This window comes from Quercus lobata, chromosome 1 (genome assembly GCF_001633185.2).
Source record: "Quercus lobata isolate SW786 chromosome 1, ValleyOak3.0 Primary Assembly, whole genome shotgun sequence".
Lineage (NCBI taxonomy): Eukaryota > Viridiplantae > Streptophyta > Magnoliopsida > Fagales > Fagaceae > Quercus > Quercus lobata.
In genome coordinates, this window is record NC_044904.1 from 8,880,124 (window position 1) to 8,901,699 (window position 21,576).

The 21,576-nt window shown below is 33.9% G+C and overlaps 3 protein-coding genes across 3 annotated transcripts; all 3 read right to left on the minus strand.

Moving 5' to 3' along the window:
* Window positions 1–491: 491 nt before the first annotated feature.
* Window positions 492–2,624, minus strand: LOC115994629 (ankyrin repeat-containing protein BDA1-like). Its single transcript, XM_031118841.1, has 2 exons — window positions 1,977–2,624; window positions 492–1,411 (listed from the first exon to the last, which is right to left on the minus strand). Exons 1-2 carry the CDS (start codon window positions 2,622–2,624, stop codon window positions 641–643), a joined length of 1,419 nt encoding a protein of 472 aa, XP_030974701.1. The 3' UTR covers window positions 492–640.
* Window positions 2,625–5,784: 3,160 nt separating this feature from the next.
* On the minus strand, window positions 5,785–7,150 carry LOC115994638 (ankyrin repeat-containing protein BDA1-like). Its single transcript, XM_031118851.1, has 2 exons — window positions 6,506–7,150; window positions 5,785–6,314 (listed from the first exon to the last, which is right to left on the minus strand). Exons 1-2 carry the CDS (start codon window positions 7,148–7,150, stop codon window positions 6,297–6,299), a joined length of 663 nt encoding a protein of 220 aa, XP_030974711.1. The 3' UTR covers window positions 5,785–6,296.
* Window positions 7,151–15,264: 8,114 nt separating this feature from the next.
* On the minus strand, window positions 15,265–17,001 carry LOC115975888 (ankyrin repeat-containing protein BDA1-like). The gene is made up of 2 exons (XM_031096962.1): window positions 16,366–17,001; window positions 15,265–16,130 (listed from the first exon to the last, which is right to left on the minus strand). The coding sequence occupies exons 1-2, from the start codon at window positions 16,999–17,001 to the stop codon at window positions 15,399–15,401; spliced, it is 1,368 nt and encodes a 455-aa protein (XP_030952822.1). The 3' UTR covers window positions 15,265–15,398.
* Between the last annotated feature and the right edge of the window lie 4,575 nt (window positions 17,002–21,576).

The following is a 21,576-nucleotide window of genomic DNA, read 5'->3' on the forward strand; positions in this document are numbered from 1 at the left end:
TCATTAGATGTTCATCATATCTATATGATGTTGTTGAGTTACTGTAGTTTTTGAAATTATTGTTTTGGTGTCGGCAAGTTTGTTAGAGACCAAAAAAATGGGGGCTTTGTTAAGCTCAATGTGAACCCTCTTACAAACCCTAAAAGCTTAATTTATTATACTTTTTTTTTTTGGATAATTTGATTGTTGGAGGAGGGATATTTGAATTTGGACATCTCCATTGAACATCAGAAAGTGTTAGTTAAAGTATAAAGCTCTTGATAATTTATTTTATTATAAGTTATCAATGTCTATAAACGTATAGTTACGGAAACTCAAGTAATAAGTAGCCTGAACTTCCCAACGGCCACTTAGGTGGATTGGTGCCTCCCTGGGTACGAGGAGGGAGGGGTTCAGGTAGTAGCTGTAGGATTTCTAGCCAAAATAGATAATGCATAGATGATATTGGAGAGAAGAAAACCAAAAAACAAAAATTGACATACATTCCAGATGCGATGCATACAGCTTTATGTTTTCCATCTATTCTCATTGAGTTGAGGTACGTAGCTCTTCTAGCCCAACATTGAGGTATCCCCACTAATTACTTTTCCTCTTCCAGGAACGAATCGGGAGACCCCTTAGCATTGAACCTTACAGTCTTTTATTGACTAGCCTTGTGCCACCATCTTCTCCAATTAGTTAATTCCATTCGTACCACGATATTATAAAGCAGGGCAGAACCAGAAATTAAAAAACCACCTGTCCCAGTTGAAGCCTTGATGACTGTCAATGAAGCCAAATAGCAAAAATATAGGAAGCAAAGGGCTGCTTGGAACATCACATAACAATACCCAGATGGAATGAGCTGAAATATAATCGTGAATGAAAGCATAAATGTCACAGAATTTAACAGCATGAAAAACCCAAAAGAGGTTTTTCTAGAACCTATGACAGCCCCTGCTTCCTGTGAATGAAGAGTAGTATTAATTTTGCCGTTCGGTGCTATGGTGTTGGACTCATTGGTTCCAGGATTGTAGTCATCTTGCCAAAGTCCCCCGGGAGGGCTGAGTATTCCTTGATAAGTCACTATCATAAGCAGTGTAGCAACCACCAAAAGCACATTGCGCCGCTCGTCTGATATTGTATGCTGTTCACGAGTACGGCGTATTCGAAACTTCTCACGACGACCGACTTTGGGCCTTAAGTAATCTGCATAAGAAGTAACTTTAGGAAGAGATGAAGCTTTTAAGGCTTTAGCACGGTGTAGCATAACCTTGATCTTTCTGCCCGCTTGTGTTTGTTCTGATCCTTGCAAGATGTCCCTTGCTGTTTTACCCTCTAAATTCTTAACGTTTACATCAACATCATATGTTGAAGCTAATAAGTGACTCACAGCCTGCATGTGTAAATGTCGTGAAGCCAGTGAATCATTAAAAGGTAATTTTTGGCATGTTTTTAGACATTCGGTTTATTGATCAATTTGTAAAACCACAATTAATTCTCATAATCCACCAATAAGAAAATGAGAAAACTCATCTGAAAATATTATTGGTCAAATTCAAAATTATTTATTTTTTTTTTAACAAATTTGGAGGCCAATTTAAAGACTTTGTGAAAATTTAATTGAAAATAAGAACAAATATTCTAAAAATTATCTTAATTGATACCTTACCACAAACGAATCCTAATTTGATTGTAAAATCATGGGTTTGGTTTACTTGTAATACTTTCTTAAATATACATGTCATTTTGTTTTAAACATACAAAGGCAAATGGTAGTATATTTTAGTTCCCATATTTTATTTAATTAGTGGATGATGTAGAAATTTCTCATTAAAACAAAAGAAGATTCGTTTTTAAAAAGTAGGTAAGCCAAATCCTAAAATCATTAACAATACTTAAAATTAAGGAAGTACAAAAAAGTACAATAAAAGCTCTTAATCGATTATTATGATCATGCAGGCTGGTTTTAAACATTTACAACACAAGCTTTATAGTTTCTTTAGTATGTAAATTGAGTAATGAAGAGAGCTTGCCTTGGGTTGATTTTTGGATACTGCAACATGCAATACAGTGTTGCCTTCATCATCCTTCCAGTTTAAAACTTTCCTCTCCCAAAACATGGCATTTTTAGACCTATTTTGTCGGAGCCATCCCACCAAGAGTTTAAAAGCTTCCAAATTGTTGAATTTTAGAGCAATATGTAGAGCAGTCTCGTTTCGAATTGTCACATCTTCAATAGAATGGGGACAAACTGATAGAAATTCAACTAATAGATCAAGGTGATCATCTATCGCTGCTGCAAAATGCAAAAGGGTGATACCTTCCTTTCCTTTCACACGGACAAGGTCCCCATCGACCTGTAGAAGCCTACGCACCATCTCAATTTTCCCATTTAGAAGAGCAAGGTGAAGAGGGCTAAATCCATCTAGATTTGGCTTGCTGACAAGTGATGGCTTTAATCTCATCATCTCCATGGAAAACGGGATGTTCCCAACTGATGCGGCTATGTGTAAAGGAGTATCAACAAACGGCAGCTCATCAATAGCCTCCAAAAGCTTTACATCCTCCCGAATTAACATGTAAAAGGCATCAATATTTCCATGTTGAGCAACCTGCTTCAACTTCTCAATTTTCTCATCCATTCTAGACAAGGCTATGATATATCAAGGTAGGGTTTCCCTTAGTATGAAACAAAAGTGGTGGAGGTTGAAAGTTAGTGCAGCTAGCTGGAGTGAAGAAAATGATGGAAGCTGAAAGTTAGAAAGTTAGAGCGTCTATTTTTATAGCTAGAGTGAAGAAGTTAATGGAGTAATCATCTAAGTCTAAGAAGGAACCACCAAACTTCTAAGAAGGAACCCAAAAGTCCAGGTCATCCACTCGTCATAGAGATTAGTGATTAAGTAAAAAAAAGATTGACCTTCCTTCTTTTCTTCTCTTTCCTCCTCTATCTTATATCGTCATTTAGGAGTTCATATAGGAATGGAATGATCGTAAAGAAATAAAAAAGAATGGAATGGAATTAAATGCATTTAAATAAAGGAAAATAATGGAAATGAAATGAGTTAAATGTAATTAAGTAATATTGTTTGGATGTTTTAAAATAAAAGAATGGAAAAGAATAGAAATGATTGGAAGGTAAGTAACCTTGTTTGGGAGTAATATAGAGATAAATGAATGAAATTATTTTATGAAAATATTATTGTTAACCCATATTTTAAAATAAATGATTGAATATATATATGGGTATTTGGGGAGTTTTAGTAAAAAAATTGTTAAATCTAATTTCATTCCCTCCAATTCCTCTTAATTTTTGAGAGAATGAATATTAGAGGTTTTAAGGAAATAAAAATGAATGAGTGTTTTCTTCTACTCATTTCATTCACTCCTATTTAAACTTTCAAACAAATGAATGAACTTTTCATTCTTTTTATTAGAACTCCCAAACAAGATAATAGAAAAATATTCTAAAATTATTTTTTCCTCTAATGAGCTTCCCACCTTAGAAATTTCTTTCCTTTCACCTGAATATTCCTTTTTAAAAATTTATATAGTTTTTTTTTTTTTTTCCTCTCGTCAATATCCTCCACGAGCTTCACTCCGTACCTTATCTTTGATATATTATTACTTTGTAGTCTAGTGACGCGGAAATGGCTGATATCTAACAACCTGAAAGTTGTGCCATGTGAGGATTGTTAGAGATATATTAGCCCATTAGCATAGGCCCAAGTCTAATTCTACTTTGTGTGCAAGTCAAGTCTCCTACTTGTACTAGAAGTCTATTAGTCTAGGGTTTAGTCTACTATATATACACATGTTATGATTCATTATAACACAGGATTTGTACTACACTCTAATATATTATTGATATAGCACTTTAGGGTTTCCTCCGTGGATGTAGGCCGTTAGGCTGAACCACGTAAACCTCGTGTGTTATTGTGTTTTATACTTTATACTTTCGCTTCCGCATCTATACTAGCATATTCAACATGGTGTATCAATGTTAATATTTAACATGGTATCAGAGCCACCTTCTTGTGGCCATGGTTTTCTGTCCTTGCGGTATTTTTAAGAGCAATCTTTGTCTTCCTCGGTGTTTTTTTTTTCGCTGCGTTCATCTTCTTTGGCTTCCTACTGCTGCCGTCAAAACTCTCCGGTATAGTCAAGCCACCGTTTGAAGTCGCATCAACACTGCAAGACCATTGCCTTCCTCAAACTACCGTCACAGAGCCAAACTTCATTCAAGGGATCTTCTCAACCTTATCAAATCTCAAGATTTCATCAAGCTTCCATCTTGAGTTTGAGAGGGGGTGTTAGAGATATATTAGCCCATTAGCATAGGCCCAAGTCTAATTCTACTTTGTGTGCAAGTCAAGTCTCCTACTTGTACTAGAAGTCTATTAATCTAGGGTTTAGTCTACTATATATACACATGTTATGATTCATTATAACACAGGATTTGTACTACACTCTAATATATTATTGATATAGCCCTTTAGGGTTTCCTCCGTGGATGTAGGCCGTTAGGCTGAACCACGTAAACCTCGTGTGTTATTGTGTTTTATACTTTATGCTTTCGCTTCCGCATCTATACTAGCATATTCAACATGGTGTATCAATGTTAATATTTAACAAGGATAATTCATGTGAAAATATCGTGCCCAATGTAAAGTAGTTTGAATATTCAGCAAAAAAAAAAAAAAAAAAAAAAAGGTTTGAAAGCTACCAATTAGTCAAGATGAAGAGATCAGAGAGTTGTACGCGTAATTTTGGCCCATGCTGGTTTGGGCAATAGCAATTTGGACTGCTAGCAACAAGTTTATTATGAAAAATGCAGGGCGCGAGGACTACTACTATTTCCAGCACGCAGCACTGAAAACTGGAGTATGAACTCGTCTTAGTTTTGAGACTTTCATGCAAGCAAGTGCGCCAGATCGACAAGATGTGGTATACTGGTATTACATGTATCTACTCTCTCACAGTGGTAGACCTCACACTGGTGGGACCATCCCATGTGAGAGAGGGTGAATATGCCTATATAGGCCGATGTCAATACGTCTCATTCCAATAGACAAAGTTGTGATAAGGTCCAGAAAGGTATTCAAAATATTATTTTAAAAATGAAAACGCTATATAAACTTTACTTTAGGGACTGATGACTTATTTTGGCCTAATATATAATTAGGCGCAAAGGCCACTTTGCTCATTATAATGCATAGAAGCAATAACGTTTGGATTGCAAATTTTGAGTAGATGACATTGGGTGCTTGCCTTAGAAACATAAGCTAATTAAATATTATACTTGAAAATTCTTAGTGGGAGAAGAAACAAAAATAAAAATTGACAAACATGCACATTTAAGATGCCTATAGCTCCAAGCTTGGCTTATTTAATTTTATATATTTTTTCCCCTACAATTCTTCCTCCATCAGCAAACGCTTAGCATTGAGCCTTGCAGCTGCCTTTTTTAGAGACAAGCCTTATAAGACCATGCTACACAAGTGGCGGGAAGTATTTAGTAGGAAGATAAAAAGAAGCAGGCAAATATATACATACCAAAAAGATTCCCAAAATCGAGTCAAGATTATGACCGTCAATGAAATCATATAGCCAACAGGGAAAATTATTAGGTACTCTCGGAGTACTATAAATATGTACTCTCTCCTCTCATGGTGGGTTCCACCATGAACATTCATGTGAGAGGAGGGAGTACGCATTTATGGTACTCCGAGAGTACACAATAATTTCTCAGCAAAAAGATAGTGAAATAAGGGATAGCCGTACTATTCGATAAATGTCCTGGGATGGAATGAGGAGAAGAATTGTTGAGTATGAGAGCATAAATGTCAAAGAATTTAATGACAAGAACACCCAAAAAGGAAATTTTCTGAGACCAATGGGTGTCCCTGCTTCGTTTGGAATAGGAGCACTTGAATTGAATTTTCTGATGGCCGGTAATGTGCTATTGGCTTCAGAATGGTAGTCATCTTGCCAAAGTCCCCCAGGAGGGCTGAGTACTCCTTGATACGTGACAGTCATAAGAAGTGTAGCAACCACCAAAAGCATATTGCGCATGTCGTCTGATATTTCGGTCCATTCACCAATACAATGCATTCTTATTTTTTCTCAATATATGAGAATAAGGACCATAGGTCACGTGCATAATAAATTACTTTAGGAAGAGATGAAGCTGGTAAAGCTCCAGCACGCCGTAGCATAACCTTGATCTCGCGATTTTCTATTTGATTTTGTTGTCCCAACATATCCCCTGCTGTATTACCGTTTAAATTCTTAGCGTTTATATCAACACTAAAATATTATAACTTCCTCACAGCCTGCAAAATTTAGTGATACAACAAAAATAACCATGATGTATTAATTAGTAGCAATTTGCAAAGCTAGTGAATCATTTTTAGACATTAAGCTCTTAATTTTGATCATACAGTGGGACAATATTGATGTTCACAACACAAACTTTACAATGTTTCTTTAGTTTGTAAATAATTGAGGAATGGAGAGGGCTTGCCTTGGGTTGATTTTTGGATACTGCAATGTGCAATGCTGTGTTGCCTTCCTCATCCTTCCAGTTCAGGACTTCACTCTCCCACAATATTGTATTTTGAGACCAATTCTTTCTGAGCCATCGCACCAAGTGTAGAAAAGCCTCCAACTTGTCGTATTTCAAGGCACTATGCAGAGCATTCTCATTTCGAATTGTCACATCTTTAATAGATTTGGGATAGATTTTGAGAAATTTGTCCAATAGATCAAGGTGATCTTCTGTTATTGCTGCATAATGCAAAGGAGTCATACCCTCCCTTCCTTGGACACGGACAAGGTTCCCATCGACCTTTAGAAGCCAAAGCACCATATGGGTTTGCCCATTTAGTAAAGCAAGGTGAATGGGATTGAACCCATCTGGATTTGGCTTCCAGGCAAATGAGGGCTTTAATCTCATCAGCTCCATGGCCAATGGGATGTGCCCAGCAGATGCAGCTATGTGTAAAGGAGTATCGACAAATGGACAAATGGTAGTTGTTACTAGCTGATCGATGTCCTCCAAAAGTTTGACATCCTCCATAATTAGGATGTAAAAGGCATCAATATTTCCATGTTGAGCAACTTGCTTCATTTTCTCAATTCTCTCATCCATATTTGAGAAAGTTGCCATATTAAGGTATGATTTTCCTTGATATGTACTTCTTGATGTGTGGCTGGAATAAGTAGTGTCGCATACAACAAAGCCAAAGTACAGCTTAATCCTATTTGGTTTAGGAGATCTTTTCAAAAAGTCACCTAATTAACTTTCACTTTGGGTTAAATTCTTATTCTTTCACGTATTTGAATTGCTTTGGATTATTAATTATTTCTTTTTGATTTTAGATTGTGCTCCACGTCAGGCAAGCCAACTTTAGAGTAGTATAATTTAGCTTCTTCTTGACTCTTTCCTTATGTCATAGCCTTCCTTATTTTCGAGTGATCTGAGGATTTTTGGTTTATTTTGCATTTGGGTTTTGCAAGAATATTTTGTATTACTATCGTGTCTACTTATTTATTTTTTTACTAGTTTTTGTTAGATCCTTTCTAGTCAGGCTTGGTATAAGGTTTTAAGGACTACTATGCAGCTTAGCGTGACTATGACACCAACTGATGTAATGTGGGCGTGGCTCTGATAACAATTGATACTCCAACTTGCCTCGTGCTGCATGTTCTGTATAGGTCTGGCATTTTGAAGGAGTTCACTTTTTCTATGTCATTTTTCTCATCCCTAAGACCATACTCTTCCTCCTCTACAAATTGTAGATTTTGTTGGCACTTTTTAGGCTGGTTGACAATGACTAAGGCGGCAAGCTGCTCTGATTCTGATAGACTGATACACATCAAACCGCTCCTCTGTTTGCTAAAAGTGTGCCTCATTATCTGACAATGTGTGAGTTTTGTTGTGGCCAATGGTTTTGGATTTGCATGCTAGAGAAGATTAGATAGCTTCATAATTTTTTTGTTGTTGTTCTTTTTTGTTTTTTTAATGTGAAAGTTTCTTTGTAAGGAACAAACAATCCGCATTTCAAAAGTAATTAGATGTTCATCATATCTATATGACAAGGGATTAGACAGGTGGCTTCCATTTAATCCCCCAAAAATACAGAGAGTATCAAATGGTTCTCACGTTAGGTATAGGCACAAAAGTTGAAAAAAATTAAAGAGAAATTTTGGGCCCCCCAGCCCAAAGAAAAAAAGAGAATTTTTTTTTATTGGTTATATATATATATATATATATATATATTTTTTTTTTTTTTTTCTAGAGCTGCACTTCCCTCTTTCAAAGATTTAGACCTCTCCATTTTAATTAGCCTAGCCCAATTAGCAACTATCAAACTCAAAATTTTAACAAAAAAAAAAAAAAATCTTAGTTAGCCCAATATTACAGTATTAGCATCAGATGTTATAAATGATAAATATTTAGTATTTAGAACACCAAATACCAAAAATACTACTGTACGAAACATTTCAAATACTATATTAAAGTAGCAAAAATAAGTTTTGGTTTGTAAAAATAAATTTTTTTTTAACAGCTGATGCTCTTAAGAAACAATATTATTTTGTATTATTTTGTCTTTGTTGGTAGATAATTACATATTAATGTATTAAGAAACAATGATTTTGTGTATTTATCTTGGTTGATATTTTGTTACTACTATATGGATACCTATTAGAATTTTTTTTTTCTTACGCTTCGGCCCCCTAAATTGAAATCTTAAGTCCACCCCTAGGTATAGGCTCAAAAGTTGGAATGGAAGTCTAAAAGTTTTGGAACAAAACCAACTTAAGGGATGATTACTTCAAGTGCGACATGTATTTAAGAAGTTTCAAGAAGTTCACTCAAGTTCATCATCCCCCATTTATCCTAGTAGCAGTTCAAAAATTGCATATTTGAGGCTAAGAGAAGAGGAAGATCTCCCCTCATAAACCTAAATTTAGGCTTTGTCACTGTATCCAAAGATAACATTGGGTATTTATGCCATTCCAAACATAAGCTAAATTTTATACACAAAATTTCTTAGTGAGAGAACAAATCTATATAATATCTAAAAGTTAAAGTATAATATTTATTATTATTACACTTTTGTTCAACCACATCAGCGACTATGTCATCATTTTCTTTCATCGTTTCTTCAAAAAATACGTATATAAATATTAATATATTAAATAATGAATTATGTCTTTACTCATTTTCAAAACTAATAATAACTTATCTATCATGATATTGATGATAATTCATAAATCTAATACTATATATAATAGCAGAAGCCTTTAACCACGTGCTGACACGTTAGGAAAAATGCTTATCTAAAAAACTGACACGTATGGAGTTTAAACTTAAAAAAAAACCGGACGGTGCGTTTGGAGTGGTTCATCTTCAGACAGTAATCCGCTTATTAAAAAAAATAAAAAATAAACTAAAAAAGAAGAAAAAACGCAAGCCCTTTGAAAACACCAGCCGCTTTTCCACAGAACAAAAGGAAAGAAAAAAAAACAAAAACCCTAAAATCCAATCCGTATTTCCTGATCAAAATTCAGACTCACTCAGACTAGCGATACTTCGCTGCACCTTTAAACACACAAATCGGGCTTGCGTGTTTCAACCTATCAAACAGACGAAAAATAAAACTTCTGCAACAGTGAAAACCTCTGCGACGGTGGAGATCTCTGTTCGTTCTCTACAACAGAAGATTTAGAAGCTAACCTGTCTCTGCTTCAACAACAAACGATTCAGAAAGTAGACATTTTCCCCCTTTTTGGTTTTTTCTATTCAGTTGCCGTTTCTAGGGTTTCCAGGAAAATAAAAAGGGGTGTAGTCGAAGGTAGGCATTTTTTCCCCATTTTTCCCTAATTTCTCATTTATTTTTACAATATCTTGAATCTTGTTTTGTTCAATTGTAGTATAAATAGACGAAAAGTAAAACCTCTACAACAGTGAAAACCTCTGCAACGGTGGAAACCTCTGTTCGTTCTCTGCAACAGATGATTTATAAACTATCCCATCTCTGCTCTTCAACAACAAACAATTCAGAAGGTAGACATTTTTCCCTCTTTTTTTGTTTTCTATTCATTTGCCGTTTCTAGGGTTTCCAGGGAAAAATGGGTATAGTCGAAGGTATGCATTTTTTCCTCCTTTTCCCCTAATTTCTCATTTATTTTTGCAATTTCTTGAATCCTGTTTTGTTCGATTGTAGTATTGATTAAATTTAGTTTTAGTTTGGCAGATTTCTGTTTAGATTGTATTTAAAAAAAAAAAAAAAACTGAATGCTTGGAATATACAATCTTCTTTGTTGTTTTCCTTTTTTGATATTTAATTTTATTTTTATTTCTGTATTGAAATATACCTCTATTGATATTTATTTTCATTTTTTGATTTATTAGAAAGTAGGAACTGCTTTTATGTTTTGTTTATTTATTTATGTCTTTGTTGGTTTATTTTTGAGATATTTTACTTTGTAATCTTGAGGGTTGTATAACTGCTAATTACAATTTCAAGCCAGTTTTGAATATTTAGTTTGTGGTCCTTAGCATAAAGTGTTTCATGTACAGTAGCTATTGATTTTTATAATTCGCAAAATTAATCATATGTGGATGCACCCACCATTTGGTGTTAGTTTTCGTGTTTTTATTGAAAATTTAGCTTTGCAACTCAATGAACTGCTCAAATGTATTTTTAAATTGAGATCCATGGAGGAGTGTACCAACTGTAGGTTTCACAATAGTAACTTTTTGTAATATAGTTTCTAAAATTTTGAAACCTACCTAACTTTTAATGGTTGGTTATCTTTTAAACTTAATAATTAAATTATAATTTTTGGGTTTTTTGGTTTTCTCTATTACCTGTTTTGTTATTTGTAAGGGGGGTTGAGAGTGTGGGATTTTGAATATTTGGTCAATGTTATTTTTTGTTTACTTTGAAGAGTTTGTTAATGACCATATTTATGAGACTAATTCTTTAAGTAACATGCATGGTTTATGTGAAGGTACAATTTACCTGCAGTTACATTCTTCATATCTATTTGGTTCTTTAATCTGTTTCTTCAACAGTCTTACACTTCTTTTGTTATAAAGACATTTTCTTTGTTGGTGTAAAAGCAAAGCTTTTTTGGTTGATGTGCTCATCCAAAAGTATGCATTTATAGACTTTCAATTACTATTATAAGTGTGACGAAAAATATTAAAATATAGCAAGATGCTAACTTCTGTTTTTGGCTTGACTTTTGTAATTCATTAGATTGATTAGAAAAGCTTTGAGGAACTAAAAAGCTTTTTTCGGTTTTTGAAGTGGGGCTTCAGTTTTATTTGTGTCTACATAATTTCAAAATCATATAATTATGATACAATTTTGTTTCAGTTTTGATAAAGTAATTTAAATTGAAGTATTTCATTGAAGTTGGTATTGTCATTGTAATTCTATCATGTTCTATCACGACTGATAGTTTGTACCTGTTGGATGAACATTTTGTGGGTTTGGATGGTTGTTTATGACGTAATCCATAAGAATTACCCCATTCTAGCTTCTTATCTTAGCATTAAAATTTGATTTTCGAATTTTAATTCAGATTTCAAGTTTCAAAGAATACATCTGAATTAATTCTATCTTTACACCAAATTTCATGATTTTAAACATATTTAGCACACTCACTTCTATTCTTGCCTTTGTATTTTTCTTCTTAGTATTTTATTTTACTATTGTTTCTCTTCTGATTTATTGTTTTGATTTATTGGAATGCTTACTATTATTTTTTTAAATTTTCCTTCCTAATGTTTATTTCAAAATTGTTGTATTAGACTTGGTATCTTTTATTTTTTGTACTGCTCAGGCTATTAGGTTCAGTTTATTGGCAGTGTTTTTAAATTTGTAATTGTTGTTGTTGTTAGCTTTACTTATTTTGTATAGTCATTTGTTTTAATTGTGTATGTCTCATTCTTAGTATTAATTACTTTATTTTTAATTATTTCAGTAAACTGATAGTTTTTTGCTGTTTAATACAAATAAACCTGCCATGTTTTGTGTTTTCAATGGCATTTACATTCTCACGTGCTATTGTAGGTTTATCATCTCTGTTTTGGATTTTAAGACCTTTTTTTTACTATTCAAGAAGAACTGCTGAATTAAATAAAGAGGTTAGTATTGCCAAATTTCCCCATTGTTGCTTTTATTTAGATTAGTATCTTTTTATCATTTGACTCTTAAAACAGATGCTAAGCCCAAATTCCCCTTTGTTGGTTTTATTTAGATCTATATCTCTTTATAATATGTTGATGCTTGATTAAAAAAAAAAATTAGAACAAAAGTAGCTTTGAGAAGATTATTAAATATGTACTCTTTCACTTTTAAAATAGATGCTAATTTTACTTTTGTTTTTCCATCTTATAATAGTAAAAGAGAAAATGGAAAATGCAAGTTTAGAACGACAGAAAAGATGGACGATGATGTTTGAAAAGCGATCCAAAAGAAAACAGTATGAAATACAAAATACTTTACAAAATGAAGTTGCTGAAGCTAGAAAATACAGGAAAATAGTCATTGCTGAAAAAAAAAAAAAGAGAAACAAAATGGTAGTCAATCATGAAAATTGTTCATTACATTCACCCGGTAATGCTATTGAACCTTGGAATTTTGGCCCACCTTCTTATGTATGTAAGCATTGTGGTGCTGTGTTATGGTATGAAGAAAGGAGTGTAAAATCTAAAAGGCCTAGAATTCCAAAGTTTTCTTTGTGCTGTATGGAGTCAGAAGAGAAAATAGCAACTACAAAATTCTATTTAGTTGCTGGTTCCTGTTTTACATTCTACCTGATCTGCTGTTTTTGAAGAGTGATTGAAATTGTAGAACTTTGAAATCTGAAACTGTAAACTTTGAGTATCTTATATTAGTATCTATTTAATTGTTAGCCTCAATCTTTCATACTGTTGAATACTTTGTTTTGTTGAATTTGTGTGTCCATGTGCTGAATTAGCAGATCAGGTCACATTTGCTGGCTGTATTAATGGCGTGGAAGATTTTTTATATTATTTTTAAAATGTATTTGAACAATGGTAATTTGTACCATTTGTTTAGTGTACAGTTTTATAGCCTGAATTTTTTCTTTCTTTCTTACATGCTTGCTTTTTGTTTCTTTGGTTTGATTCAAGTACTAATTTTAATATTCCACTCTATTTACATAATTATCAGGGTCAGCTAATTATGGTTAAAGAACATTTCAAAAGATTAAAATAATAGTGTGTTGAATGGATGGTCCAAACTCCATATTGTGGGCAAAAAATTAGCTACTAGAATGATGATTACGTTTTGTAGAATAATCCTTTCATGAACATTACCACATTCATGCCCTTTTACAAACAATGATACTAAATAGAATGGTTAAGATTATGTACAATTGGTGCTTCCCTTATTGTTTTGACCTTCACTGCTACACGGCTTCAGTTTAATGCTAGCCCTTAAAGAAATAAACAGAAGGCCAGAAAAGTTAAAAAAAAAAAAAAAGAATCGAAGTGAGACTTAGACATGGAATGAGTCTCAAACAACTTCAGTGGACTTCTGGCATTAGATTAGTCTGTCAATCACAAAACGGGTCCTGTTAGGGAATGTCAAAAAGAAACACAATTTTTGGATGCTGTCATTTTAGTCTATGAATTATACTCCCATCACACATGGTAGAACAATGTAACAATTATTGATGATGTATCATCCCATATAACAATAGAAATTTGTCATTTCATATAATCAGACACCATATTTTTTAAACAAAAGGGTACTAAACAAAATGCATCAAAGAAAAAAAAATCTGAACTCTAATGTATATACTACCTTACTGAATGTACATATGTTTCTTTAGAACTACCTTACTGAATGTACATATGTTTCTTTAGAACTACCTTACTGAATGTACGTATGTTTCTTTAGAAGAGTAAACTGAATGTAAACAGAATGTACTGTTAAGTTACTATGACTGTATTAGTGCTTTTTAAGTATTTTCTTTTGGTTCAAACACAAGCTTCTGATATGTGAGTGTATATTTATGTTAAAGCTCCTGCTATATATTGATCATAGATTAAGACAACTGCTTCTATATTTTTCTATTATGTCTTATCAAAACAGATTTCTAATTTATCTGAACAGATTGTGCTGAACTATGATTTTTAGCCTGAATGTACAAATAAATATGAATCAATATGTTGTTACAGAGTGCTTCTGTAGCTTGGAACATTTGCTTTCAAAATATATAGGATCATGGACAAAGTAAAAAAAAAAAAAAATTGCATGATGCCATGAAACTTTGTCCTTAGAATCCTTAAAAGTTTTGTGAAAAAACCATATTTTGTTGTGAGAGAAGTGCAACTCAAACTTCAAGATTGATTTAAGAACAAATCAGAAACATGTTAATTCAATGAAAACCTGAAAGAAGTTTCAACTTCGAAGATAGTAGCTTTAATTTTAGAATCTCATGGGAGTCTATTACCTCCACAAGTAGCATTTACTTCAGTTGAAATAGAATGTTACAAATTTTTTTTTTTCTCTTTGATTTGGTTATGAGCTAAGTAGATTTTGTTATCTACCGAAGATGGAAGCATTGGTCATAAAAGAATACCGCTCCAAATGCTTCAATCATATAATTGTTTTTTTTTTTTTTTTTTCCTTTGATTTGTATATGAACTAAGAAATTTTAGTTAGTTTTGAGTGTTTTGGTTGGATTAATTAAACAAACAAATTGATAACTAACGTATCATACACACTTTACAACAATTTTTTTCTTTAAAAAATTATTTTATTACACAAATTTCTCTGCTACTTATGAGATTTCAAATGATCCCGCGCATTGCGCGGGTTAAATACTAGTAAAAATAAAAATAGAAGAAGAAGAAAACAAAAGTACCATAAAAAATAGAAGAATAGATCAATGAGCAATATAGCAAAATAATAGTAGTAATGTAAATCGGGAATATGACCATCACGTGACCAGTGGCACGAGTTGGTAAATCTTCATAAAAACAACAAGTTGTAAGGAAGATCCAGGAGTGTTTTTGCATTTAACCAAAAACCAAGTGATTTGCATTTTGGCCTTAAGCTGCTTTGCACATGTTAAATCCATAGAACTATAGAAGCAACATCATTTGGATTTCAAATTTGATTCACAAATTCAAATTTTGCAATACATTATATCTACTGTTGGCATTGGGTACTTGCCTTAGAAACATAAACTAAATTTTACACACAAAATTTCTTAGTGGGAGAGGAAACAAAAGTAAAAATTGACACACCAATAAAGATGCATACAGCTCCAAGCTTAGCTTATTTATATAATTTTTGTCCCATAAATTCTTCCTCCATGAACAAATCAGCAAACGACTTAGCATTGAACCTTGCAGTCTTTTAGAGTAATGCCTTATAAGACCATGCTACACAAGTAGCAGAAGAATTTAGTAGGAAGATACAAACAAACAGGCCAGTAGAAACATACCAAAAAATTTCCCAAAATCGAGTTGGGATTATGACGGTCAATGAAACTATGTAGCAAATAGATAGGGAAATAAGAGATAGGCGGACTATTCGATAAATGTGCTGGGTTGGAATGAGGAGAAGAATTGTTGAGTATGAGAGCATAAATGTCAAAGAATTTAATGACAAGAACACCCAAAAAGGAAAATTTCTAAGACCAATGGGTGTCCCTGCTTCGTTTTCAAGAGGAGCACTTGAATTGAATTTTCTTATGACCGGTAATGTGATATTGGTTTGATTGGCTCCAGGACTCTGGTCATCTTGCCAAAGTCCCCCGGGAGGGCTGAGTACTCCTTGATAGGTGACAGTCAAAAGCAGTGTGGCAACCACCAAAAGCACGTTGCGCCTGTCGTCTGATATTTCGATCCATTCACTAATAAAATGTAATCTTGATTTCTCAAGCCTTGAGAATATAGTCCATAGGTATTGTGCATAGTAATAAACTTGAGGAATAGATGAAGATGGTAAAGCCCCAGCACGCTGTAGCATAACCTTGATCTTACTATTTTCTACTTGAGTTTGTTGTGCCAAGATGTCCCCTGCTTTTTTACCCTCTAAATTCTTAATGTTTACATCAACACCAGAATATAATAACTGCTTCACTGCCTGCAAAATGTCAATCTAAATACATGAGCTTTTATTCTTTTGTTTTTCTTTTTTAAATTATGATTGAAGAAGAAAAAAAAAATCATGATTACTAGCAATTTGCTAAGTTAGTGAATCATTAAAGATAATGAATTTTTGGCATGTTTAGACAATAACACTATATATAGATGTTCACAACACAAACTTTATGATATTTCTTTTGTACGTAAATCATTGAGGAACGGAGAGGGCTTGCCTTGGGTTGATTTTTGGATACCGCAATGTGCAATGCCGTGTTACCCTGCTCGTCCTTCCTGTTGAGTACTTTACTCTCCCACAATATGGGATTTTGAGACCAATTCCTTCTCATCCATCGCACCAAGTGTAGAAAAGCCTCCAGCTTGTCGTATTTCAAGGCAATATGCAGAGCACTCTCATTTCGAACTGTCACATCTTCAATAGAATTGGGACAGGCTTTGAGAAAATCTAACAATAGATTAAGGTGATCATCTGTTTCTGTTGTTGCCGCTACATAATGCAAAGAAGTGATACCCGCCCTTCCTTTGACACGGACAAGGTCCCCATCGACCTCTACAAGCCGACGCACCAGCTCGATATGCTCATTTTGTAGAGCAAGGTGAATAGGGCTATACCCATCAGGATTAAGCTTGCTAGAAAATGAGGGCTTTAACCTCATCAGCTCCATAGCAAATGGGATGTGCCCAGCCTGTGCAGCTATGTGTAAGGGAGTATCAACAAATGGTAGCTTATCCATGTGCTCCAAAAGTTTTACATCCTCCTGAATTATGAGGTAAAAGGCATCAATATTTCCTTGTTGAGCAACCTGCCTCATCCTCTCAATTCTCTCATCCATATTTGAGAAAATTGTCATATTATGGTATGGTTTTCCTTGGTATGAACTACTTGATGTGTGGCTTGAATAAGTAGTGCCGCGTACAACAAAGCCAATGGTACGGCTTAGTCCTATTTGGTTTGGGAGGTCTCCTCAACAAGTCACCTAATTAACTTTCACTGTGTTAAATTATTATTTTCCTTCACTGGTTTGGCTGGCTTTAATTTGGAATATTAATTATTTCTATTTGATTTAGATTGTGTTCCACGTCAGGCCAGCCAACTTTATAGTAGTATAGTTTAGCTCTTTCTCAAAAAAAGTCATAGCCTCTCCCTTATATGAGAGAGAGAGAGAGAGAGAGAGGTTTTTAGGTTTATTTTGGGGAATATACACAAATTCCCACATCAGTGAGAAATGAAATACAGATAGAAAAATAACACACACAAGGCAATCACACAATAAATAAATAAAAATTATGTGGTTCAGTAATTTACCCACGTCCACGAAATTGCAATAATTTCACTTTTTTTAAGGAAAATATATAAGATGTTGCAATACAGTTTTTCTTTCTAAAACAACAACTCTAATCTAAAACAATAGTATTTATCTCTCACACAACATATTCACAATGGGCCCAAGTTTCTGCTCCATGGACAAAGTCTCAAAAAATCTCTAGTTAAAACATAATATTTTAATATCGAGTTGAATCATATATATAATTTGAATCAAACACAAACTAAGCACCACAAACAAAAATATTATCCGTTTGGATTTTGGGAGGGTATTGTGCATTACTATTGTGATCTACCTATTTTTTTATTAGACCTATTTTTTTATTTTTAATATTTTTAAGATCCTTTCTAGTAATGCTTGGTATGAGGTTTAAGAACTATTGACGGAGTGTAGCGTGACTATGATACCAATTGATGTAACGTGGGTATGGCTCGATGATGATATAATAATTGATGTCCAATTTGCCTCGTTCTGCATGTTCTATATGTGTTATGAAAGGAGTTTTCTTCTTCTAAATCATTTTTCTCATCCTTAAGACCATACTCTTCCTCCTTGTGGATTTTGTTGGCATTTTTTAGGCTGGTTGACGATGACTAAGGTGGTGAGCTGCTCTGATACGCATCAAACCGCTCCTCTATTCATTGAAAGTACACCTCATTATCCAATAATGTGTGAATTTTGTTGTGGCCAATGATTTTGGATATGCATGGTTGAGAAAATTCAGAAGCTTCATCATCTTTTTGCTGTTGTACTTTTTTTCTTTTCTTTTCTTTCATGTGATAGTTTTTGTAAGGAACAAACAATCTGCATTTCAAAAGTTATAAGATGTTCATCATATTTATATGACAAGGGATTAGACAGGAGGCTTCCATTTAATCCAAAAAAAAATAATTTAAGAGTATCAAATGGTTCTCACGTTAGGTATAGGCACAAAAGTTGGGAATGGAAGTCCTCGCGTTAGGTACAGGCACAAAAGTTGAAAAAGAATTAAAGAGGTTTAGGTGGTTCTTCTCACGTTAAGTATAGGGACAAAAATTGGAATGGAATTCTAAAAGTTTTGGAACAAAACCAACTTAAGGATTACTTCAACTTTAACATGTATTTAAGAAGTTTTCACTCAATTACATCATCCCCCATCTAAGTATTAGCAATTATGCTTTAGTGGCAGCTTCAAAATTACATATTTGAGGCTAAGAAGCAAGACTTAGATGACCATGGGCCAGGTTTGGGTTACCCGAACCTGGCCTAAAAATTATGCCTGTGGATACCCGAACCTCAAAACCCAATCTGGCCTAAAAATTATGCCCGTAACTGATACCTACCCATATTTCATGCCCATGGATATCCAGACTTGACCCGAATCTGAGAGAGAGAGAGAGAGAGAACTATAATTTTAAGTTAGAAACTTTTCCATTCAAACCTTAATTTCTTGCTGCAAGAGCAACAACCGACAGGACTGCAAGTAAGACTGCTTAGCCTCCCCAAGAAAATTATTTACATAAAATGAAATATTTATACTGCATAATCACTGAGACCTGCCCAATTTTATTGGATGGTGGAAATTTCAACATAGTGCATGCGATTATCATGTAAAAACTCAAAACTTTAACATGTCACTACTACACTTAAATCTAATTAATCCTCTCATACGATTCTGAAATCATTCCAGCCCACTCCAAATTATCAATGGGACACAGCCCAATGAAAACGGAAAATCTGTATTTATTTGTTCTCTTAAAGAATATATAAAGCCACTATATGATCAATTATATTTGTTCTCTTAAAGAATATATAAAGCACTATATGATCAATTATATTTTTTAATTTAGGCATGTAAAAAAATATATGCCATACTAGATTGACCTGACCCTCAAAGAACTAGATAAGGGTCATAGGGTTGCAACCTATTTAGGACTCGAACTTGATCAAGCCATCGATTAGTTTGAGTGTAAATGGGTTCAAATTTTAGATCTCTTATTCAACAATAAGAAATTTTATCAATTGAGCTAAAACCCACTAGAATACTAGTATTTTGAACAAAGAACTTGTCAATCAAGATATTGTAGATAGTTTGTAAAATAAAAAACAAAGAAAAAGAAGAAGAAGAAGAAGAAGAGGTCAACCAAAAATAGTATGACTGTCGATGAAGCAATATAGCAAAATAAGGGTAGTAGTAATGTAAATCGGGAATATGAACATCATTGATGTCGCAGAAGCCTGAAGAAAGCACACATGATACTCTCTTGATGGAACAAAAACTAAACTATTAGCTTTTGACAGTAAACCTCGAACCCACAAGGGATTTCCCTGAATCCACAAGGAGATAAACTAGAATCCATCAAAGAAAGAATTTTACAAAAGTCTCTGTTTATTGATAATATTCTTATTTGCCTCTGACGGCTACAAAACATATAAATACTGAAGAAAACGTCCAAAACCCTAATTCGCACTAATTATGCGATTAGGTGACAAAAACTGAAATTTACCAAAAATGGCAAAATTGAGTTAAATGCAAAATCATAAATTACTAACCTTAAGGGTTGTCTTAAAATAAGCAAGACTTTATGATAGGCCAAAAACGAATTGATCTCTTGTGATTAATTAATTGATTAATTAGCCAAGTTTATTAATTAATCAAATTAACATGCAGCGGAAAATAAATTGACACGGTGATTTGTTTATGAATGAGGAAAACCAACATGACAAAAACCCCACCAAGTGATTTTAAGGTTACCACTCCCGAGAATCCTCTATTATCACAACAAGCAGTTATAAGTAAAGGAATCACAGTACTTTATACCAATCTACAGTTGAACCCTTACCCCAATACCCAATTGGACTTGTTCTGTAGTGACAATCTCTCCTTTTGAATGCACGGCTCTCAGTACATGATTAACCAATTGCGCGGATCCTAGTACGCGACTTCAATCACCAACTAAAGAAAGTTGTTGGATACAAAGTTCTTCAATTCATCCAAACGATAAAGATCGAGAAGCTCCTTGGTTACAAAACCCTACGGTGCACAAACACAGCAACTTCTTCACAAGAAAGATGAACTAGGGAAAATTCTGTCTCCGGTCACAATTTGCTTGAACAAACTTTGCTCAACACTTGTGCAACTTGTTCCACCTTTGACGGCCCTTAAAATAATCCTTTTATATGTCTAGGGTTGTAAGAAAAGAAAACTCAAACATACAATCATGGATTGGAGTCAAAACAATCCTGAAAAATTGTTTTTCATAAACCTTGACAGATGCCTATCTATCGAGCTGCTGTCAAGCCACGGGCCTGAACAACTCAACGGATCTCGATAGATGCTAGCTGTCGAGCTTTAATGACAGACACTTTTCAGCTTGAATCTTGGACAGACTTGCATGACTTAAACACTTGATCTTGAAACAAGGTTTCTTGAAGTATTAAACGTATCCTAGATCTACCCAAATACAAGTAAAGTGCATTTTGTCAAAGGATTAGCCAATTATATAAAATAGTGACATATGTTTCTAATAAGTGAATCACATATGTCCTAACACTTTATTCTGACTTTTGAGCCAAAAATTATTAAGGAAACAAAAAATTACTATAAATGGAAAAATTGCAATTTTCAGGGCCTAAATAAAGGAATTCGCCATTTTCAGGGGTACCTCATGGCAAAGCAACGACTATTGCTCAGAATTCCGTTTCGGTTCAGCTTGCCAAATTTCATGCGATTCTAACTCCGAGGCCCATGATTTCTACTAGTGTTTTTTTAGCTTGCACAATAATTTCAGGCACACATGAGAGTCCAGAAAAGCCATGGCGGTCTGTTCTACATCAATCATGGTGGCATGAGTTAGTTGGTGAATCTTCGTTGTCGAGTGATGTTTTTGTCCATAAGAGGTGACAGAAATTAGTCTCAGGGTCAGGGGTTAATTTGATGGATACGAAAACATCAAGAAGTTGAAAGGAAGAATTGAAACACCGGGATTGTTTTCGCAACTGACCCAAACCCAAGTAGAAGTTTTTGTATTTTGGCCTTAAATTTAATTAAAATTTTCATCGTGCCAAGACTGCTTTGTACATATTAAACCCATAGAAGCAACATCTTTTGGATTACAAATT